The sequence below is a fragment of the Melopsittacus undulatus genome, chromosome Z (assembly GCF_012275295.1).
Source record: "Melopsittacus undulatus isolate bMelUnd1 chromosome Z, bMelUnd1.mat.Z, whole genome shotgun sequence".
In the NCBI taxonomy this organism is placed as follows: domain Eukaryota; kingdom Metazoa; phylum Chordata; class Aves; order Psittaciformes; family Psittaculidae; genus Melopsittacus; species Melopsittacus undulatus.
The window spans coordinates 37264415-37289286 of record NC_047557.1 but is presented as its reverse complement, the minus strand read 5'-3'; the positions used below and the strand labels follow the sequence as shown (position 1 = coordinate 37289286).

The window sequence follows — 24872 nt, the reverse complement described above, 5'->3', positions numbered from 1 at the left end:
TCACACACCAGATTAAAATCATATTTCTCATGAGCCTCAGGTAAGTACTCAGTCTGGTTCACGTCAATGAATTTAAAATAAGAAGCTGTGACACCAATCCAAAAATCCAACATTATAATAAGAAATGTTCAAAACATACTAATTTCTTTTTTTTCTTAAAAATGTGGCCTGATTATCAAGTCTCCTAAACAAAACAGCATGCTCTCTAGGCATTCTTATCTAAAGTTGAACATGGTTTTCAAATACTCACTGTATTGTAGAGTTCCTCCAAACGAGATATGGTAAGAAAACGGTGCATGTTCACTCCATGCTCTATTAACAACTTCACAAAATCCACACGGTCCATCACTAAAGCATCCAGCATTGCCTGTTCTAAGGCACCAACCTCCACAAGGATAGAGATGAAGGAGAAGCTTAGAAAATTATTATCTTCTTTTGGAAATGAATAAAACATTCCTGAACATCCTGATTTGTCTTTATATATATTTACAGTGCACAGTACAAAAGGAAAACATGCTTGAGGAATCATCTGTGTAAAAAATCCAACAGAGAGTGGGAGTAAAACTGAGTCTCTGTAAACCTAGCATCTGCAGAGACTTCTACAAATCTAACTTTACAACCAGACTCCGATAACACATTCCCTACTTTTTAATTCACTTCAAAAACTAATGTATGATAATGTAGGAGGTGGAGGGAAGCTTTTTTTTTTGATATATGACAAAAGCCATTTCAAGGTGCTGTATTTCAAGATCTCTCTGTAGAACTTGAAGTTCTTTAAAGCAGACTTCTTTTCAAATGTGACAGAGAATCTGTATTAGAATAAACTCTCAAAGACATCACAAAGCAGAGTTCTACCTACAACAGTGTCCAAACGGTGAAAGCATGGCACTTCCACAGAGCTCAGCATGATTTCTACATGCAAAATAGCAAAGGAATTGGATGTAGAAGGTTCATATAAATCCACAAAAGGAATTTCTACAGAACACATATGAACAGAAAATGCAGTGGGGTGAGCAGAATGAGAATGCTGGCATACAAATGGGGCAGGTATGGAGCAGGTGCTAGTGCTAACCTGGCACCTGAAGAAAGTCCATTCCACATATATATTCATATTTGGTGGAAATAATATTAAAAAATGACCAATAAATGTTACAGAATTGTCTGATGTGAAAACTTGTTCCTGAATTATCAGTGTTTCTACCACAAATATTTCAAAGTGACCACTCTTGTACTAAATTTCCTCCAGCAGTCATTCCTTGCACTGGCAATGTGTCAAAAGAGGTTTAAACAGCCATCTGGTAACTACTAGGTGACATTATTTGTTATAAAGTCCATTTGAGACTGAGCTGACATTTACACATAAACATGGCTACAGCTGCTTACAATCTTTACCTTCTGAACATTTAGGACCAGAGTTCTAAAAAGAAATGCCCACAAACTGCATATAAATGTACATGTTTCCTTAAAACACTTAGACAGAAAAATACTAATACTGCATGAAGAACACCTAAAAAAATGGTGTTTAAATAATTTAACTCAAAATCTAAACACAAAACCAAAATAACTACACACAAACCGCAGACCCTGACAATTGCGTGTCTGGCAGATCCTCTCAGATGGGTACTTGTGGAGACAGTGTTCTCACAGCAGAATGAATATTTGGTACATGAACTCTGAGTAACTCTGAAAGATACAGCAAGGCTATGAGAGGCCCGAGGAAGCTTAAGCAAGCAAGATAAGAAGAAGCTGGAATTCACTGAGTTATGAGAACTGTGGACTGTTGGCAAGCTTTCAAGGTCAAGTTCTCACACCTGTGCTTAACCAATTATATGTTAGTCACTAAGGGTGTTCAAGACAAGTATCCAATCATGATACGCCAAATTGCTGTAGGTGTTTGTAAGCAATAGTATATAAGGAGTTAATGCTTTGCAATAAATGGCTTTTGGTCTGATCATATTGATCTCTGATTGAGTCCATTCCTTGGCAGATACTCCTTTTTTCAAGAAGGCAACCAAACTAAAAGCAAATTTTTATAACTGTGCTCTTCCTTTTTTTTTTGTTTCCTCTTCTTTACAATGCATGTAGAAAACACTGTTATTAAGACCTTTTCTCCTGTTTAGTGAAAACAAAAACTTTCAGGAATATGTAACATTTTAATTTTTGCTTGGAGAAGCAGCAAGTGATATAAAACCTGTTTATTACGAGCTGTTACTTGAAGGAGAGAACATATTCATGACTCGACAATAACTTTTTACTCAAAATGGTGCTGAACTATTGCACTGAAATAGATGTGAACAGGTACATATGTCTTTTTCAAACTTATCGGAAGCACAGAGCTGAACATGAGCCAGCTTGTGTGCAGGCAACCAAGAAGGCCAATGGCATCATGGCTTGTATCTGAAATAGGATGGCCAGCAGGGCCAGGGAAGTTACTGTCCCTTTGTACTATGTACTGGTGAGACCACACCTCCAATCCTGCGGTCAGTTTTGGGCTCTGTGCTACAATGAAGACATACAGGTGCTGTAGCTCAACCAAAGGAAACCAGTGAAGCTGGAGAAGGGTCTAGAGAACAAATCTTAATGAAGAGTGGCTGGGGGATTTATGGTTGTTTAGCCTGAAGAAAAGGGGTCTACAAAAAAAAACCCAAAAGGAGGTTGTACCAAGGTGGGTTTCAGTCTTTTCTCCCAAGTAACAAGTGACAGAACAAGAGGAAGTGGCCTCAAGTTGCTCAAAGGGACATTTAGATTGGATATTAGGAAATTTTTTTTTCCCCAGAAAGTTTGTCAAGCATTGGAACTGGCTGCCCAAGAAATTATTTGAATCACCATTCCTGGATGTATTTAAAAGATAAGTAAATGTGGCACTCAGGGACATGGTTTAGTGGTGGACTTGGCAGTGTTAAGTTTACAGTTGGACTCAATGATCTTAAAATGTCAAAGGTATTTTCCAACCTAAACAATTCTATGATTCTATTAGTATATCACTTAAAAAAATGTTCATGCTATAAAAGCATGCAAGAAGGCATTGTGAAAAATAATATTCACCCACTGTTTAAATCCTGAAAATTAAACCAGCAATTTCCTTCCTTACTTTTCAGTGAGCACCAGAAATCATTCATTTTTACCAGGTTTTGTGTAAGAATACGACATGATCATCTCAACTTCACAGTTAGTGAACTGAGCTGAAAAAGGTAACAACAGCAACAAAAAAATCCTATAATTCATGGTTGCCCAACTGTAGGCATCTCAGGCACAGTTCTCCATGTATTCAGCCTTATACACCACAGGAAAACATGGACTGAGGATCAATAAACTCAGTTCTCTTGTTGTGCCAATCAGCTACAATCACTGAAAAAAAAAATTATAGCCACGCCCATTTTCTAAAATTTACATTTTAAAGAAGAAAAGGCAATCAGGACTGGAAAAATCAGCCTTGTAATTCTTGGAATGGAAAACTTCTAAAGTACTGTTGGGAGCATCAGATATAATTTCCTGAAGAAAACATTTACTCCTACAACAAATGGGATTAGTATGTGTTGAAGTACGTACCATTTTATATTTATCATCTACAAAAAGCATGTTATGTACATGAAAATTCACTTAGGGAGGGTTATACTCAAATACTGGATTACATCTGAAAACTTGAAAAGCACAGGTCTGTGCTTTTTATAGGTATGTGTGTTCTTCCACATGCATAAAAGTTAATGTAGGACTAAATCATGGCTTGCCTTGATTTCAGCTATTCATAAGAAACAATATGTGAACTAATGTCTTGGTGTCATGTTACCACAATTAATTCTACCTTTTTTTTTTTACCTGGTAGCACCATAAAGGGCTGTGATTTCTGTCCAGGGCTAGGAAAACAGAGGCAACATTTATTTGGAGTTTACTCCTTTGGAGTAGAGTACTCTGGGCTACAATGAAATATCCTTGACGATCAACGACTGTCAACACTGGCTTGATGAACACGTATCCAGAAGGACCACTGAAACTATTTGGAAGAACTAGCAGTGAAACTACAGGAAGCACCTTATCTCTGGGGAAACAAATGTGTTTGATATTTCATCTGATGAACTCTGCAGTTGAACGCTTTGCAACTTTAAGAATAACACCACTCCAAATTAAAAAATTATTATTCCAGAAGACGGACTCCAAGCATCAAATCATGGAAAAGCAGTCATCATAAGAAAGTGTAAAGCTGCTATTAAATATTAAAGGTAATAGTACTTTCCAGTGTTGTCCATAAACCAGTATGTGTTTCTTGGCAACATCTATCTGGTTCCAGGCCAATGCCAAATCTAGCTGATCCGAAGCAGACATATTTGTACCTGGAAACAAGTAAAGGAACTATAAGTTTTCACACATCAGTGTTACTCCTTTGCTTTGGAAAACATGTATTTTTAGATAGGTACCTTTCAAGAGTGCAGTCAGAATTGCCAAATCAATGTCCTGCTGATCTTCTGACAGCGCATCAAATATGGTTATCTGTTAGAATTGCAGAAGTATACTATTTGAGGTGAGGCAGAGAAGTCTGTAGTTATTTCTTCTTTGTAAGGGCTGTGATAGATTAAATCATACACATTTCAACACAAACAACAGCAAAGGCCCAGACATGATTTTCCTTTGTTTCAGACAGAAAATATACCATTTTGCTTTTTAATGCAAATTGGAATCAACCTACTCCATAACAAATTGAGTCTACTTGCTTTTGACTAGCCTTTAAATCTGAGAAATGTAAAAATGCAGTATGGCTGACATCTACTCAGTATTAAACTCAACAACAGCCACTCAAAGTGAAACAGAACAAGAATAAACAAGAAAAATAAACAAACAAGAATAAAAACATACATATTTTAGTGATTACTGTTACAGCTGTCATTACTCACACAGCAAGTACTTGGCCTCCATGATATTTGAAAAGTCGTAATGGACTAGTGAAATTCCCAGTGAATGGAAAAGGGAAAACATAACCCCCTGTTTTAAAAAGGCTAAAAAGGAAGACGAGGGAACTACAGGCCAGACAGTCTCATCTCTGTGTCCAGCAAAACCATGCAGCAGATCCTCCTGGAAAATGTGCTAAGGTACATGGACAATAACAAGGCGATTGGCGACAGCCAACACAGCATCATGAAGGGCAAACTTTGCCTGACAGATTCAGTGGCTTTCTATGATGGTCCAATGGCTTTGGTGGATAAAGGAAGAGCAACTGACATCATCTACCTGGATACTGTCCCACACAACACCTTTGTCTGTAAATGGAGAAACATGGATTTAGCAGGTGGATAAGGAACTGGTTGGATGATCACTCTCAAAGAGTTGTAGTAAATGCAGGCTCAATGTCTGGGGAAGACCAGTGACAAGTGTTCCTCATTGGTTGGTATTAGGACCAAGATTATTTAACATCTTTGCTGGCGACATGGACAGTGGGATTGAGTGTGCCCTCAGTAAATTTGTCCATGACACCAAGATGTGTGGTGCAACCAACACACTGGAGGGAAGGGTTGCTATTCAGAGGGACATTGACATGCTCGAGAGATGGCCTTGTGTGAACCTCATGAAGTTCAACAAGCCCAGGTGCAAGGTCCTGCACATGGGGCAATCCAAACAGGGATAAGAGGCTGGGTGATGAGTGGACCAAGAACAGTCCTATGGAGAAGGACCTGGGGTTACTGGTGGATTTAAAACTGAACATGACTAGCAAAATGTGCTTGCAGCCCAGAAACCCAGTCACATCCTGGACTGCATCAAAAAGAGGATGGCCAACAGGCAGACAGAGGTGATTTTCCCCCTTTACTCCACTCTTGTGAGACCTCCCTATGTTTGGTTCTAAGGCCCCCAACATAAGAAGGATATAGACCTTTTTGAGCAAGTCCAGAGGTGGGCCACAATGATGATCAGAAGGCTAGAGCACCTCTCCTGTAAGGACAGGTTGAGAGAGTTAGGTTTTTGTTCAGCCTGGAGAAGACTCCAGGGATGCCTTCTAGCAGCCTTTTATTACTTAAAGTGGGGTACAGCAAAGATTGGGAGGGTCTCTTTATCAGAGAGTGTAGTGATAGGATGAAGGTGGGAGGGAAGAAGGAAGGAGTGAATGGGCGGCTGCATGGTTCCAAGTTACCGGCTGGGTTTAAACCACCACAGAAGGGTAACAGTTTTAACTGAAAGAGGGTAGATTTAGATCAGATACTAGAAATACATTCTTTGCTGTGAGGGTGGCGAGGCACTGGCACAGGTTGCCCAGAGAAGCTGTGGATGCTTCATCCTTGGCATTGTTCAAGGCCAGGCTGGGGGAGCTGTGAGCAACCTGGTCTGGTGGACATTGCCCATGTCTATGGCAGGGGGATTAGAACTAGAGGATCTTTAAGGTCTTCCAACCCAAACTATTGTATGATCCTACTTGCAAATAAGCACCTGAGCTGCTAAACATGCCAGCACATTTCAAAGGTACACTTTAATACTCAAAGACAAATTTTAGTACAATTCTGTTATAAATAGAAAAATAGAAACATTTTTAACTTACAAATAAGACACTAATAAAGAAGGGGGAAAAGTAGGAATTACTCGATCTTTCCTGTGAATACAAAGAAGTCTGACTTTTTAGTAAAGTTACAAAGGCTGTCATTTCATAAGCAAGCACTAAAATTTGAAAGGTTAACTAAACAGTCTATGTAGATCTACTCAATATATAAATAAGCCCAGACACCTTAGTGTAATCTTATTTTAGAGATAACATCATTACTTTTACAACTGCTTTGCCCATGCCAACCCACTGCAGAAAGATCAAAAAGGCAAAAGGGTAACTGCAAATGAAGACATCCTAAATTCAGAGCATGAACCCCACTCACAGAGTCTCTGTGCTCCATGCATTCCATCAAAATGCAAAATAGATGACTGGATTGTTTTTGTCCCAAGCTAAATGTGTTTTGGATCATCACTAAGACTTCCTCCTTCACTTGAGGGCGCAGCTCCCTGAAAAGCAGATATACAACCAAGAAAAAGTGTATTTCTGGCTAATTCTTATCAGCTCAAATGACATCTCAGCAAAAGACAAAACTTGTGTTAATCAGGCATTACTTTTGACCATATATATATATAGGCTATTGGAAACAAAACAAATTAAAAAGATAACAATTCTCACAGGATTGTCTGTGAATACAGAGCTAAAAATCACCAGAAGTTTAGCCAACTTCTTGTTTTTTTTGATAAACATATAGGGATAACATTAAATTCCTCATTATTCATTAGGTTTCATACTTCTCCCATCTTTTTTCCCCTTATTTAGATTCCTGTTAACCTTTTCATATGTATTTACATTTCTTTTTGAAATGACAGGAATTTTTTTAAAGGTCAAAAATGTCAAAGAAAAAGCAAGAGAAGAAAAAAGTTCTCAAAAGAACACAGTAGAGAAATGTAAAACCCCCCAAAAGAGTGTTTAGAAAAGATAATAAATAAGTAATTAGGATATAAAGTTTATTAAATTGTTCTCTTTTTTTTTATTTGAACAAACCAAGATCATCTTTTTAAAATTTGGCTCCTTATTTTAACAGCCCTTTGACTTTGAAAAATTTTCCCCAAAATATTAATTTGCTATACAAATATATGCGTATTTGTTTCCAGTTTGGATGTAAAATTTTCATCAAGGTGGGTTTAACAGAGTGCAGCTGAGGCTGTGTAAAGCATTACAGCTAGATGAGTATGACAAATCAGGGTTACCACTGACTTAGTAAACCGTAGCCAAAGACGAGGAATCCTATTCCTTCTCCTTCCCCAGCCTGAGGGTCCTATAGCAACTAACCTCAGCCCTGGTCCCAAAAGTTTTGTGCAACCCAAAACCAAGTCTACTTATACACTATCGACGGCAGGAGAAAGGACTGAGTTGAAACCCAAGCAGACCCCTCTGGGGCAACCCAATAGTACCCCTTACGAAAGGTGAAAACATAACAACTCAAAATGGCTAGATGTAGTTTAACTCTTAAACCCCCCCCCCCCCCCCCAAAAAAAAGGCGCCATCTTAAATTGGACAGAATAATTCTTTCAGCACTAGTTTGAGAGAGACAGGGAAGGAAGAAACTGCTCTCACTTCACAGAAGAAAAGCCAGCAAAAGACCATGGCAAGCTCATTAGTAAAAGCAAGAAATTATCTCAGAGGTCCAAGGAGGAGGAGCATTATGCCACTACTCACCCCGTATCACCTGTGTATTTGTGGGTAAAAGCCAGGATATCTGCAGCTCTGCCAGTGCCCTCGTAGACCACCACAGGGACAGTTGGGCTGGCCCTCACGTATTCCCACACCATTAGGATCACACTGGGGCCTCCTTCCACCACCAACCCAACTACGGGTACACCTTGGCCCATTCCTGTTTCAAAACACACCTAACCAGTCACAACCAGGTCTAAGCCACACAAAAAGATTCAGAATATCTGGTAAATAAATACTTATGAAGTAGTCACATGGTTCAATGGAGAGGAAATCATGCCTTCACCATCTCTAATTTGACTTACACTTTTTAGGATTTTCACAGAACTGTAACTACATCAAAAAGACCATTAAAACCTCCTGATAAAATTGTAAGTATCCTTAGCACTAGAAAGAAAAAACATCCTTCGAAATATCAATCTGTCCTTTCCAATAGCTCTCACATGGCAGGACATCGACAGTGTTTGAAATGTGGTCAATACCCATTTATTTACCTATACACGTAGAAAGGTAATTAGCAGTACTCACTTGTGTGTATTTTTTGAAGTGATATGTACTTCTCCAAATTCCTCCTGAGCATCATTTCATTCCCATACTTGCCTACAGTCCCATCATCTGCCATTAAAAAATGAGAGTGCATGCTGTTGAGGGTACTTAGCTTGCTGAGTGGATTACCAAGTGTCTGGTACAGGCAAACTACCTAAGAAAAATAAAATAAAAAGATCTTCAAAAAGACCAACAAAATATCACCATTTTATGTATTTCCTCATCATACTGTGATCTTCTGAAAGCCTCTACCACACTTTTTGCAGCTCTCCTCAAACATGGGTTTTCATTTGATTATTAATAGCAACAAAAGCACAATTAGTACTACAAAAAGGCATTTCTAAATAGGCTTTGCAGTCCTTAGAGTCACTGCATGCCCTTCTTTGCAACAGCTGAAATACAGTGGCATATTTTTAGTGAATGTATTCCCATCAAAAACATGTGAGTTATCATTTATTTGAAATGTTTTCACCATACTTTTTAGAAAGTTATATAGATTGTGCCTTCATGTTGGCAGTCACATAAAGTTCTAGTTTATGAATAAAAATCATGCATATTAATAGCCTATATGTGTATACCACTAACCTGATTGCTCATCCTGAATTACATGAACGTACAAAATACACCATTTGCAACCACAAGAGAACTGCCTAATTAAATACAAAATCTCAAAAAGGAATGGAAATTTCCTGTGAGAAGAGAAATTCTTTGAAACTATTTATTTCTAGACAAATGGCAAAATACAGTACCTCAACATGCCACAGAACTTACTGATGAGCAAAATGTAAGCCTACTCTAAAATTTAAACCTGTTACTGAAGAAAAATATCTAATTAGTGAAATGAAGCCAGCTGAAAATAAAGTATGCAAAAAAGCTATAACATCCTCTGAACATGAAGGCTTTTATTAAGGAAATGTGTCCAACTCACATCTTTTCCAATGAGATCGCTCTGGTTCTCAATGATACCCCATGGAGGAATCCCAACAGCAAAGATCTTTCTCAGCTGGGGTGAAGCACGACCTTTCAGTGCATCCCCCACATGCTTGGACACTCCTAAACAGATAATTAAATCATAATTTTTCTTCTACATTTGGACACCTGCTACAAGACACCAACAAAAGGGTTTCCCATAATATAATTTACTCTATGGTTATGCTTTAATCAGAAGCAAACCATCCCACCCGACTTGTATATTTGACATGCACTGCAAGAATTGTAAGGCTCAGATGTAATGCACCACTGCTTCAAACTCAACGTATATTTCTAATTAATAATACTCATCTATGTTGCTAATGTGCTTTATACCTCCATAAAACTTTATTATTAACACAAATTCACAGGACATTTCTCCTGTAAGGTCACCAGGTTGCTAAAGAAGCAAAAGAGTTTCATTTCCATGACTTACAGACCCCCACAGATTTTGATAGTAGCTTATAGCAAGTTTTATAGATGAATAAGCTAATTAATGAATTATCCTAATTCAAAACTTTATTAATTATAAAACTTGAGTTAAATTTAGATTTGAAAACTGTTTCAAAAAACACCAATCAGAGTCCTCAGAGCCTAAATATTTCAGTGAAGCAGATTAAACTGACTGCAAATTAGTTCTGGTTATCTACGATCAATGTTTCATGTTACATGCACAATACTGTGTTCTATAATGAAAAATTCTAAAATCTGAAAATAAAAATAAGAAAACTATAAAAATAATGAACTATTTAAAATAGAATGCTTGTCAACAGCAGATGAACATGTTGTCACTCTTTAAACTATACGCTGCTCTTAAGCTCTCAATTTTGTGCTAAAATATCACAAATTATCAAACAGTTTAATTACATTCACCCTAAATTCATATGCTCGTATGCAGAGAATAAACAGCAGAGAAAGACTGAAACAAAGAAAAGTAATTGCACTACCGCTGTTGATGCCTTCTGTAATTATCCAAGCTCCTGTAGTCTCAGCAGCCTTCACCAATCCTTTGCAAAAAACCTGCTTGATCTTTGAGGGAATCTTGAAATTTTGAATGCCTCCATGAACAGAGATCACTAGCTTTGGCAACTCCATCTGCCATTCCTTAACCATCAGGTGCATCAGGTGTTCCAAATTGCTGTCATAAGAGAGCCTAATGTACTGAAGAAATAATAATGGATAAAATAACCATCCTTTAAATACCCCAAAAGAAGAAACTGCAATATCTTACATCTTGCAAAGTTCTCAGCATTAATTTATTACAGATTTTGTATAGAATTAGCACTTTCACAGTACCACTAATATGACAGCACAAAAATACATCAGTGAGAAATACAGACAGCAAGACAGACTATGCTTAATTGCAGTGAAGTTCAATACAAAAATATCATAAACACACTCTAACCTGACTTACTTTTAGATTCCCCCTGCCCTCTCAGGGCAAAAAATCTGATATTCACCCAAAACCATTTTTTGCCTTTCCTGTGCTGAAATAATAAAAAGAAAACCAGCATATAAATTGGATCTGTTACCTTAGCATGGTAAGTGTGATCTCCATCTTGAAAATTGATTGTACCAAATGCATCTGTTGGACTCATCTTCGTGTGGTTTTGCACAGACCATTCTTCACCATCTCTCTGTGGGGCAGCCTGATAAACAGGCCAGTTACAGTCCACTCCTGGGTGATCTCCAATCAGCCGTCCACAGCAACATCTCACATTAAAAATAAAACAATTATTTTACATCAAACACAAATGTAACTCTTGTAAATCTTAACCAGAATAGGCCAAAAAGCTTTCTGCAAAGAAGGATATTGTAGCTTTCTGACACAAAATGTAATAAAAATTTACTCAGCTGAAAAAATCTCAACAATGGCAAAATGACACGGCATTAAATCATAAGTAAGTTTTATTAGATACAGAACTTGTTCTCTCCTTGAGGAACACTAATAACAGTTGGGAGTTTGGACTAGATAATTTTCAAAGGTCCCTTCCAACCCAAACTGTGCTGTGATTCTGCATGATTCTCTAACTGCTTGAGAGACCCATGTAGCAATTCTGACCTGCAGCTCAGATTTATAGCAATGCAGGTCAGATTTATTGGTCTCCTATATAACATTTCAGATGAATATCACAGAATACCAAGTCTCACAATAGCTATTACCACAGGTTATTCTAAGTACAGAACAAAAATTAATTCAGAGGAGAGGAGCAACCCTCAATCTAGAGAAAACTTCACGGTGAACTTTATACTAACCCTTAAAATGCCAGCAGAGTAAATATAGAAATAAATGGCCTGAAGTGCAATGTTAAGGGAAATTTAGCAGAAGCTTGGTTAGCATTGAAAGTTTGTAATTGAATAAATAACCCAAATTCAATTCGTATTACTGTCAGGTTTTGACGTGCTCCAGTCTTTTCTCTACAAAATTAACTTCAGTGTAATTTATAGTGACATCTGACAGTCCAGTTTTCCTTTAGACATTTCAGAAGTTCAAATACCCTTGGGAACACAGATAAATTATTCCCTTAAACTCTTTTAAGATATCAAATGGCCTCCAACAACCCAAACTCAATGACTGTGTTCAGACTCAGGTGTATTACTTATGGATTGCGGGGTTCTTAAACAGCCAAGGCTACAGAGTGAGCGATTCCGATACCCTGAGCCTTATTGCTCTAAAATAAGAAGATTCTTGGCAGGCCTAAACAAGGTCAGTTGTCTTGTTATTCCTCTGTAATTTTCCATGTTTTCGTGCAGAGAATGATCCCTGCCAAGGTTGTAGTTTCCCCCTGTATTTTTTAGAGTAAGGTATTTAATCGCAATTATAACAAGTTGTAAACATTAGCTCTGTAAACGATAGTAACCTCTAGACTAACCAATTAGAGCTCAGTATCCAAGGCTGTTACATAAGGGAGTAAGGGTATAAGAAGAGCACTGTATCTAATACAGTCAGCAATCGTTTGATCATATTGATCGTCTCCGCGTTGTCCGCGACTCCTGCGTCAACAATGGATCTAAGAGCAGGATAGATGTAAGCATCTGCAAAATCCTGAAGAGGTATATTCAGAAAGAGTTTTGTGTGGAGGTGAGTGAGAACTATCAGGTGAAAGAGAAATAAGTTTAAAATAACAAGCAAACAAAAAACAACCCCAAAACAACCCTAAGTAACTTAAGGAAGCAACCTGCTTTAGAAAGGCACTTTTTGATACACAGAATCCATGAAGTTATGTTTGCACTCCAGTTTTTTAACATAGGCAATTTACAGTTGATCGATTCAATGCCCTGCAAAAGCAGACTGGAGAAGAACAACTCAAACAATGTTACTGAGTGGAGAATTAAAGAGTCGTATACTACAGAAGAGTTAAGACCTATTGCCACATGTATGATGATGGTTAGCTAGAAGCCAGAAGACAATAGGTATTATCAAAAATGCCCACATTTTGTCAAGCTAATTCAATATGGATCAGCTAATTTACACCTTTTCCTTAGCTGAGACAAACAGTAAGATATCCCAGAAATCCAGCCATTTTCCAGAAGTCTGGCATGTGCTCACAACTGAACCCTATAAAAACAGAGGAAACGATCTAGCCCAGGGGGTAGATCATGTTGTGGGGGAAAGCATCACAGAGGAGTTTTATTGCCAAGCTACTCTAATCAGAAATATTGCCCAGTTAGGCTCACTGCATGACTCCACAACTATTTGCACTGTGATAACAGCAGAAAAAAATACCAAAACAAAAAACAAACCCAATAGAGATTAGGAGGGGCATAGGAACTGCTGAAATAAACTATTAATCTATGGATCTCTTTCTGATGACCCCAGAAGCAAAAACCATTGTAATTTTACCTCCTCATAGACAAACCAAGACAAGCATGTCAAGGCTTATTTGCTAAACAAAATGTATCCAAGCTGGAACAAGCCACATTATATCAATTCCAGATGTACAATTAAATTACTATTTCAGAAGACAGTGAGGGATCAACACAAGCAGGAGATCGCTGCTGACGCTGTGTTGTCAAATAACATGTGGACTCAGAATCCACACTCAAGACTACTATGGAGACATATCTATATTAAAAGAGTTTCAGGGCAATGTAGCTGCAAAGCAGATAGCACAAGGGATGCGGATTTCAGTAAAATCTGCCCACAGGGAGCACACGGCCAAACACTATACTTGTTTATGACTCTCCCTCCCTCTCTGTGTCAAAGGAAAGACCAGAAGAAAAAGATCAGTTTGATTTCATGAGTGGTCTTCAGAGGACAAATGTCTCTACAGCTTCCTTGCTCCATTTTTTTTTTTGCTGGCTTTTGGGGGAGATTCCGAAAAGGGTAAAAGACAGCAAATGTCAGGAAAAAAAATCCTATCTTTAGTTGAAATATTAGAAAAAAAACAAAGATACACTATTGTCTTTTGACACCGAAAACATCTTGTGGTCACTGCACTGCTCCTAGAGTAGCCTCACAATAACAAGGACTTTCACCATGAGTCATTCCAAAAGAAAGAGAATCAAATACCAGTCACTACTAAATACCACATCACCTTACATTACTCACTTACACACCACATTACACTGTCTGAGTCAAAGCAGAGATCCTGTGGAAAGGAACTAATCCTGTGACAAGACAAATCAGTGTAGTAACCTGGAAACTGAGAAGCTTAAGGAACACCAAACTGGTTTACTAATTAACATCATTTGTACTACATATTTATCGCTTACATATAAATGCAACCAGACATGAGCTACATTCAGAACAGCTCAGTTATGCTGAATAGGCAGTGGAAGAACTGCTTGTAGGCATATGAAAAGCATGCAAGGTCTTTGCACAGCTGGGTTTACCTCAGAGATTATCATAGCAAGAGGTCTGAACTCAAAAGGATTGGTATTTCCCAAATAGTTTATGATCTGCTCCAAGCTGGTATGTTCTCTGTCTTGCTGTCTAGCAGAAGCGGACAAGCTGCTAAGGACTCCTGAGATATCTGGGAGGTCAAAAGCCAAGACTAAGAGACTCTCAGGAAAGTTGAGAAAACCAAAGCAGAAGATTACATACAGCTATTGGGACTTTTTTCTGTAAAGTTGCTGTATGTGTACTCGAAAAGATCAAGGAGGAGAGGAGCTACCTGCAAGGGAGGATGATTGAGTAAGGACTGCTCAGGAGCACTTGACCCACACACACCCCTGGGACCTGTGGGGCTGCATCCCGAGGTGCTGAGGGAGGTGGCTGATGTTCTTGTGCAGCTGCTCTCCATCAGCTCTCAAAGGCCATAGAGATCAGGGAGGTCTCAATGAGTGGAAAAAGGCAAATGTCATCCCTGCCTTCAGAACAGGGCAGCAGCAGTCTGAGAAGCTGCAGGCTGGGCAGCCTCCTGCCAGCCCCAGGTAAAACCAAGGAGTGAGTCCTCCTGGAGCCCACGCCTGGGCACAAGAGGAAGCAGGCAGTGATGGGCGCAGCTGGCATCGAGTTTCTACATGCCATGCCTGACCCATCTCACTGCTTGCTGTGACAGGATCATGGGGTTGAAAGGAGAGCAGTGGATGCTGCCTGCCTCTGCTCTGGGCTTTCAGCACTGCTCCACCAACATCCTCCTGCCCGGGCTGTGAGATTAAGATCTGGGAAGGAGGACACAGGGATCGGTGAGGACCGGCTTCGATGATGGGCTCAGGGAGGTAGTTGTGGGTTGGACATTGCCTGGAGGCCGGTATTGAGCTGGGTCCGCTGGCTCTGTGCAGGGCCTGCACTCTTTAGCACCGCCATCAGTGACCCGAGGGGGGATGGAGTGTATGAGTGAGCCTGTGAGGCTCTGGGGGTGGCCCTGGGCACTGGTGGGCAGTGAGGTGAGCCAGGGCCACGGGTGTCCTCAGACAGCAATGAGGGCCAGCGGTGCCTGGGGTGGTGTGAGCAGGACATGGCTCGAGAGCCAGGGGAAGGTAGGGTAGGGTCTGTCCCCTCTGCTTGGTGTTTGTCAGCCCCTGCCTGGGTACCACCTCCAGTTTGGATCCCCAACACAGTAACAGCACTGTCAAACTGATGGGAGCTGAGGGAAGGTCATGGAGAGGGTGAGGCTGGATCCCTTACCCTGTGAGGAGAGACTGCAGCACCAGGGCCGGTTCATCTGGGAGGATCAATGGCTTTGCAGGCACCCATCAGCATCACTGGCAGAATGGGAGGGAACAGAGGAGATGCAGCCAGGCTCTTTACAGTGGTGAGTGGTGGGAGGGAGAGAGGCAGCAGCACAGGTGAGGGAAGGCTGGAGGGAAGGAGAAACCTTTACCCCAGGAGGACAGCAGTGGAGCCAGGGTCTGGGGAGGGTGCTCTCATTCCAGCCTGGGGTGTTCCATACCCCAGCTGGTGAAGTCCTGAGCACCACTGTCTGACTCCCCCTGCTGAGCCTGTTGTGGGCATGGGCTCATGACCATGGAGACCTCCTCAGGTCCCAGCCTGCCTGAGTTACCCTGGGATTCTATGAATGTATCATGCATTGATTCATAGTGTCTGCAATGGCTTTACCTTCTTTGCCTCAAAGACTTACTAAGCTACTAGTGGAGGGAGCAATGTCAGTAATACAAAAGCAGACTCCTGGAAAACTCACACCTTGAGCAACATGGGGAATCCTGGAGGGTCAACACTGAGGTAAAAGTAACTGCACTTGCCAAGACTGCAAAATCCAGCGCACTAACAGGCAGTACTTCACAGACTGTGCCCGTATCAGACAATTTGTGAGAACATCTCAGACGTGTAAGAATGCAGAAGACTGCCCTCACATTCTTATATATTCATGCATGTGCCACCTGTGATGTGTTCATGAGCACTGTACTGAAGAGTACATAGAGGCCTTTCAACACACTGAGAAGCATGGGCAAAGGTGCCAGTAACTTACTCAAATTTAATTAGCAACTACTAAATGGGAGTTATTCTACTAAGTATGAGCAAATAGTTGCATAACCCACTCATAAACTGTTTGCAAACCTTGGAAGTTCTCTGCACATAAGGAAACTAACAGATTTCATTTGCCTAAAATATCAGGTCGAATTACAGTAGGCATCAAGTACATTCACATGACTTTTGGACTGTTGTGGAAAATTAGAGATCTCAGGAGGCCCAAAATCTGTTTAATTGCTGATCCAATAAATACCATATAACTAGTTATAACACTTACATGAAAATTGCTTCCCCTAGAACAAAGTTCTGTGTACACGTAAAGATACACAAGAAAACAAGAACAGCTAACCTATAGGAAAACATACTTGCAAGATAATGGCTGACCGAAATTAACATCAGACCCACACACATGCTCTTCATATACAGGCAGACGATCAGATAGGATTCACATCAATTTAAACAGCATGAAAATGCTAAATGACAAGTGAAAGAAAAAGCTACAAGACAAAAAATCCACAAAGGTACAGCATGGCTTTACTGAGAAAGGTGAGAAAAAAAAGCAAACCTGCCCTGTGGGGTTCTTATTTCCAGTGATTTGGTGGGAAGCTAATCTTGGTTTGGTTTTCCATCCACCCCCAGGTTAATTTTCATATCAAAGAGCTTCCCAGACCAAATAACAACATGGTCACTCTGCTAGGGCAAGGGAGCTGACTGTTGAACTATAGTCTGAAAATGTTGGTGTCTTGGGTTCAGCTGTAACAGCTTGTCGTGGTTTAAACCAAGTCTGCACAGCTGGATTGGTTTTTATCTCAATCCGTGGGAGTTATATTCCTCTGGTTCTCCTCCCCATCCCTCTGGGAGTGGGGAGGAAAAAGGGGTGTGTGGTACTGCGGGAGACTGAGGTGGGGTTTTAAACCACGACAATAGTCAAGTCAATACTGTCTAGTATTTTAGTTAGTTTCAACACAAAATTAAATTTATTGTCTAAAAGTAAAATGTTACAAAGTAATCTGATATTCTCTGTGTCTGATGCTACCCCAAGCCTTTGAGCTTGTCTTTCTTTCATCTATCTTAGAAATGCTTGAGTTCATAGTCATCAAAAGAACATGATGAAAGGTGGAAGATGAACTGTTTTGCAGGTTTATTAAAAAAACCTTCGCTTATTAGGAGCTATTATTTTCTATACTGAAAACAAGCCCCAGTAGTTTTTAGTCCTTGGAGGATCTAATTGATATGTTGCAACCACAGCTGTAAGTTGTAGGGGGAAAATCTGACCTCACTGAAGCCTATAGGAAACTCTGAGGAATGTGATGGAGTCATGATTTCACATGTTGTGGCTATCCTATGGATCTTTGCACTGTATGAAACTAGGCCATTAATATAAGGCTGCCTCAGACTTTGTAGCTTGCTGTGCCTCACTTAACAATGGACACTATTGCCCAGGTTATTCATGAGTGTGAGACATGTGCTGCAATTAAACAAGCTAAACGGTTAAAGCCTCTTTGGTATGGAGGACGATGGCTGAAGTATAAATATGGGGAGGCCTGGCAAATTGACTATAACACATTCCCACCAACCCGCCAAGGCAAGCGCCATGTGCTTACCATGGTGGAAACAATCACAGGATGACTGGAAACATATGCTGTACCCCACATTGGGCGCCAAAAAGAACTGCTGTGGTTTAAACCAAGTCCGCACAGCTCGTTACTCACTTCCCCCCATTGCTCCCTCAACTACCGGAGAGTTAGGAAGGAGAATCCAAAGAATGTAGTCCCCACCAATTGAGATAAGCACAGTTTAATAGCTAAGGCATAACACAAATCACTACTGCTACTACTACTACAAATAATAATGATAAAGCCAATAACAAGTGAAGAGAATACAACATCTCACCAGCCACTGACCCATAACTCACCCCACCCTGCCCGACCAAGCACCGACCGATACCTCCTCCACCCCACCAGAGCCCCAGCCCTTCTGGGTCTCTCCCGGTTACATCCTGGGTATGACGTGCTATGGTATGGAATACCTCTTTGGCTAGCCTGGGTCAGGTGTCCTGTCTCTCCTTCCTCCTAGCTTCCCCTCCACCCTGGCAGAGCATGAGCTCAGAAAAGGCCTTCGACAAACCAAACATTTGAGCAGTAACTCAAAACATACTTGCTATCAGCAACCATTCTCAGCCCGAAAGTCAAAACACAGCACTGCACCAGCTACCAAGAAGGAGAAAGATGACTGTTACTGCTAAAACCAGGACACAGCTGAAGGTGTAGCTGCTAATCCATCCTAGTAGCTGGTGCTGTGTTTCAGCTCCATTCTGAGAACAATGCTGACAACACACTGATGTCTTAGTTGTTGCTAAGTAGTGCTTACCCTGATCAACAACTTTTCAGTCTCATGCTATGCCAGTGAGGAAGGGTGTAAAAAGCCAGGAGGAAGCAGACAGAACAACTGACCCAAACTAGCCAAAGGGGTATTCCACACCACAGCATGTCATGCCCATTGTATAAACTGGGGGGAGTCACGCAGAAGGGCAGATCACTCCTCAGGTCAGTGGGAGGTGAGCAATTGTATGGTGCATCACCTGTGTTTATTTTCTTCCCTTGCCATTTTTTAGTCTTATATTCTCTCCCCTTGTTATTTCCCTTACCATAATTATTATTAGTAGTAGTAATTTTGTATTATACCTTAGTTACTGGACTGTTCTTATCTCAACCTGTGGGATTTACATTCTTTCGATTCTCCTCCCCATTCAACCCAGAGCTGGGGAGAAGAAGGGGAAGAAGGGGAAAAGCAGATGTATGGTTCTGAGTTACCAGCTGGGCTTTAACCATGACAGTTAGATGGAAAACTACTAATTAATATGAACCACAAAATATTATCTGTCTGAAAAAAAACCCACACAAGTTAAAAATGCCAACGTGATATAGCTTTTGTTGCTTGCATTCCCAAAGGCAGGGACTCAGAATGGATGAAAAAGCCTTCAGAAAACCTGTCATCAGGGATGTTTCTAATACCCTCCTTCTTCTTCTTCTTCCTTTATTTTGTTCTTCCTTTTTCCATAATTCTTACTGTTTATTTTCACAGAATCATAGAATCATAGAACGGTTATGGTTGGAAAGGACCTTAAGATCATCTAGATCATTAACCCCCCCGCCATGGGCAGGGACACCTCACACTAAACCATATCACCCAAGGCTTCATCCAACCTGGCCTTGAACACCACTAGAGATGGAGCATTCACAACCTCCCTGGGCAACCCATTCCAGTGCCTCACCACCCTTACAGTAAAGAACTTCCTTCTTATATCCAATCTAAACTTCCCGTTTTAAGTTTGAACCCATTACCGCTTGTCCTACCACTACAGTCCCTAATGAAGAGTCCCTCCCCAGCATCCTTATAGGCCCCCTTCAGATACTGGAAGGCTCCTATGAGGTCTGTTTTGCCTCACTCTCCTTCATATCACCCAGGATGTAGCTGGCATTGTCTCCCACTTAAAGGCACATTTCTTTTTTTCATTCCTCAGAAGAAGATTAAGACAGATTCATCCACACACACAAAGTACTTGGATAAAATTTTCTATTGCAAATAAATGAAAGGTTATTATACAAGGTATTTCACCTGGATTGATGCTAAATATTCTCCAGAACACCCCCAGAAATGCTGCTCTCACAATACAAGAAGAAGGATATTTTTGTTGTAATTACGTCCTTGACTAAGAATGCCTATCACTGACTTCAGGTCATTAAAAAAATCATAGATACACATTTATGTACTCTTACCTGATTAAATTCTGACACACCTGGCATCCTGCAGGACATCTGTGATAAAAGATGCATAATTAATACATGCTTGTATAAAAGAAAACATCTGTAATGTTATTCATAAAGTATTCATTCACCTGTGAAATATTCTCATCAACAGCATTAAAGGCTGTGTGCTCTTCTGCACTCAGAATCATACCCCTGGATGATACACTGGCTGATTTGTTTGGCATTTTACATCTCAGACTGTATGTCAAATCTGCATTTCATAGATAAGTTATCTCTCTTAGCTACTCTACACTATCCATGTGTCCAAATCAATATGATCAGTATTACAAGTTTACATTCTCAGAATATGATATCACTGAGTTTAATTGTCCAGCACCATCCACTGGATACGCAATGTGGAATGCCAATTATGTTTGCTTTCTCAAGTTCTAGAACACAGATTGAGAATTTGATCCTTTCCTCAGTCTTTTCACACTTTACACCAACCTGGACAGAAACCTCTATCTCAGAAGCCTGTGAGAAGCCATTACTCTAAGGAAGCATTACTCTAAGGAAGGGAGAAGATGTTGGTACAGGATTAAGAATTCGTGTGCAGCAGTAACTCCACGTGACTCAATTTCTCAGCTGGATGCCATACCACAGTTTTAGTTCTCAGTCAGAGAGCATCACATATAAGAAGCCTAGAAAGGTCAAATGTTGCCAACTTCTAATTCAAAACAGCCTCATTTAAAACATGCTGGTGACAGTATCTCTGAAAAACCACACACACAAGCAATCACCAATGAGGGCACTGCAAAAACTGCCAAGGACTTCATCCAAGCTACACACAACATCCGTAAGAAATTATTCTCATTCCTTATAAATGTAATAAAAAATAAGAGAAATTCATTATTTTACCCGTGAGGATCTTTTGAACTGGGAACGATCTGTGCACACTCTCTTTTACTGAAGACCTCTTCAATCCAGGATTTGGGGGACTGAAAAGACATTTCAAACACAACGGTATTCCTGAACTTAAGCATATAATGACAAAAATTGCACTATAACATCTACATGGCTGTAACACAGAATGATTCCCATCACAATATTAAATGAAACCAAGCACTGTAAGGGGAAGTTACAGCTCTGAACAGTCCTAGCCCTTCACACTCAAGATTCACAAAGCTCCACAGAAAGATCATTATTAAAATTTACCCCCACCCCTCACTAATAAACATGAAAATTATTTAGAGAATCTGTCAAACACATGTACCATAGAGGAAATGGTAAGAATGAATCAGGACTGCTTAAAGGACTGCACTTCCCTTCTGTCAGAAGACTAGCAAATGGCTATCTTGCTAAAGCTGTGTCAAAAACGGGCAAGATTTTCTTTTTACCTGAAAGAGATGGTTGACTCCTTCTTTTATTTTTCTTAACAGATTTAAGAATAGATCCATGACAGTTATATCCTTATTCAACTAGGACTACAGTGAAATAAAAAAGCAGGGACCAAAGACTAGTCCTACCACTTAAAAGTGTGTCAAATTAGTTTCACCCACAGGCCTCCTGCGACACTGTGAAGTGTCTCAGCAATGCCTGGTGCAGACAAGTAAACTGAATAGTCACTGTGGTATCAGATTTTTTTCAAACAACCTGACTGGCAGTCTTTGAACTTCTTTCTGTTCAAGCCTAGCAGGATCAAATTTCCTGAAAGGAATGATAGTTTTTTGATGCTGAACTTTGAAATCTCTGGGACTGAATTTAGTAATCACTGGAAGCAAAGGATTCTTTTTATTGTCAAAGGGAACTACCTCCACAATAAATACACAATGGACAGAATGTACACAAGTCTATGGGACCTGATGAAATCCATCCGCGGGTCCTGAAGGAGCTGGCGAATGAAGTTGCTAAGCAACTAGCCATCATATTTGAAAAATCATGGCAGACAGGTGAAGTTCCCGACAACTGGAAAAAGGGAAATATAACCCCCATTTTCAAGAAGGGGAAAATGGATGATGCGGGGAATTACAGACCAGTCAGTCTCACCTCTGTGCCTGGCAAAATCTGGGAGCAGGTTCTCTTGGAAGGCATGCTGAGGCGCATGAAAAACAACAAGGCGCTTGGTGACAGCCAGCATGGCTTCACTAAGGGGAAATCCTGCCTGACCAATTTGGTGGCCTTCTATGAGGGGGCTACAGAAATGGTGGACAGGGGTGGAGCAGTTGACGTCATCTATCTGGACTTGTGCAAAGCGTTCAACACTGTCCCACGACATCCTTGTCTCTAAATTGGAGAGACATCAATTTGATAGGTGGACCACTCGGTGGATAAAGAACTGGCTGGATGGTCGCACTCAAAGAGTTGTGGTCAATGGTTCAATGTCTGGCTGGAGATCAGTAACGAGTGGTGTCCCTCAGGGGTTGGTGTTGGGACCGGTCTTGGTCAACATCTTTGTCGCTGACATGGACAATGGAATTGAGTCTGCCCTCAGCAAGTTTGCCATTGACACCAAGCTGTGTGGTTCTGTTGATATGCTAGAGGGAAGGAATGCCATTCAGAGGGACCTTGACACACTTGTGAGGTGGGCTGATGCCAACCTCATGAAGTTTAACCATGCCAAGTGCAATGTCCTACACCTGGGTCGAAGCAATCTCAGGCACAGCTACAGGTTGGGCAAAAAGGAAATTCATGGTAGTCCTGCAGAGAAGGACTTGGGGGTGTTAGTCAATGAGACAATGAACATGAGCCAGCAGTGTGCACTCACAGCCCAGAAAGCCAACCGTATCCTGGGCTGCATCAAAAGAAGCGTGACCAGCAGGTCGAAGGATGTGATCCTGCCCCTCTACTCTGCTCTTGTGAGACCTCACTTGGGAGTATTGTGTGCAGTTCCGGTGTCCTCAACATAAAAAGGACATGGTACTGTTAGAACAAGTCCAGAGGAGGGCCACGAGGATGATCAGGGGCCTGGAGCACCTCCCTTATGAAGACAGGCTGAGAAAGTTGGGGCTGTTCAGCCTGGAGAAGAGAAGGCTGCGTGGAGACCTCATAGCAGCCTTCCAGTATCTGAAGGGGGCCTACAGGGATGCTGGTGAGGGACTATTCATTAGGGACTCTAGTGATAGGACAAGGGGTAACGGGTTGAAACTTAAACAGCAGAGGTTTAGATTGGATATAAGGAAGAAATTCTTTACTGTGAGGGTGGTGAGGTACTGGAATGGGTTTCCCAGGGAGGTAGTGAATGCTCCATCCCTGGCAGTGTTCAAGACCAGGTTGGATGAAGCCTTGGGTGATATGGTTTAGTGTGAGGTGTCCCTGACCACGGCAGGGGGGTTGGAACTAGATGATCTTAAGGTCATTTCCAATCCTAACTATTCTATGATTCTATGATTCTATATTTTATTGTAAAGTGTAAATAAAACTGTACTGACCATTACTGTCTCATTTCTCATGCTCATCTCACTGTCTGTTGTCTACCTTATAGACAGCAATCTCTTCAGGACACAGCACAGCAGTGTCCTAGTTTATGACTAGGCATATAAGACACACAACTATCAAATAATATGCAAAATGTTTACCCTATAAAAATATTTATGGTAAGTACTTGTCTCCATATTTGTTTGCAAAATGTGTCTTTCATACAATGACCTAGAAAAGATTTCAGTTAATGAAAATGCCAATAATTCAACTTCTTAATAATACTGCTGGGGGATTTTTATGACAGAGTTCAGCAACAATTCTTATAAAAGAGAATACTTCTCTTTCATCTCCAGAATGGAGTTATGATCCTTAATAAAGCAGGCCCATTTGAGAGTTTTTTTAACTTTAGCTTCGCATCCCTAAATACCCCTGTATTACTTTCCAGCTAGTCATGCAGTTATGGAGGGCCACAAGCAACCTGAACTATCACCTTGTCTGCAGGTAGGGACCCAGCTTAAACCAAGACTAATGACAGTCCTACCTTTGGTTTTAATGTACTCTGAAATGGGCCCCCACTGACAAAGATCAAACAGGTCACTAAAGAGCAGTTGGTGGTATTGATGTGCATGTGTATTCTTCTGGGAGCAACTAAGTGAACATGTCTGGTTGAGCTTCAAACAAGGGAGTTTGAAGAAAGATCCTCAGGGCTGGACAGAGGATGGGTATGCAAGAAAATTAGTTTTCTTAGTAAGAGAGAGATCGACTGAAGTCAAGGTGCAAGAAATTAAATCCATTAATCCTTGGAAGCAGTGAAGCAAATTTCAATACCTGAGGGCAAGCACACACTGCTCTCAGAAAACCATCAGTAGTATTCTTGTTAGTAGGCAGTACTGTTTCATGTTCCCTAAGGCACTTTATTCTCATTGTTTGAGCTACCAAGCAAAACAGTCAAATGTTTCTATATTACAATAACCTGGGACTCTGATGTTCCTGCAACCCATTACTATTTTCAAGCAAAACTGGGGAACAAAAAATCTTTTTGTTTTATGGGATGCCTCAGTTAAGAATGAACTTTATTAAAATTTTCATTAACAAGAAAGGGTGTGACAGAATAGTCAAA

At 40.6% G+C, this 24872-nt stretch overlaps 1 protein-coding gene across 1 annotated transcript in view; it reads right to left on the bottom strand.

Moving 5' to 3' along the window:
- Positions 1 to 24872, bottom strand: part of TRPM6 (transient receptor potential cation channel subfamily M member 6) — a 79090-nt gene that overhangs the window by 49406 nt on the left and 4812 nt on the right. The window contains exons 2-12 of the mRNA XM_034073090.1: positions 21254 to 21333; positions 20366 to 20404; positions 11242 to 11422; positions 10657 to 10870; positions 9669 to 9793; positions 8723 to 8894; positions 8180 to 8354; positions 6843 to 6966; positions 4413 to 4485; positions 4228 to 4328; positions 251 to 385 (exon numbers count right to left, since the gene is read on the bottom strand). Coding sequence (XP_033928981.1) covers positions 251 to 385; positions 4228 to 4328; positions 4413 to 4485; positions 6843 to 6966; positions 8180 to 8354; positions 8723 to 8894; positions 9669 to 9793; positions 10657 to 10870; positions 11242 to 11422; positions 20366 to 20404; positions 21254 to 21333 — 1419 coding nt within the window. The remainder of the gene's footprint in view (positions 1 to 250; positions 386 to 4227; positions 4329 to 4412; positions 4486 to 6842; positions 6967 to 8179; positions 8355 to 8722; positions 8895 to 9668; positions 9794 to 10656; positions 10871 to 11241; positions 11423 to 20365; positions 20405 to 21253; positions 21334 to 24872) is intronic.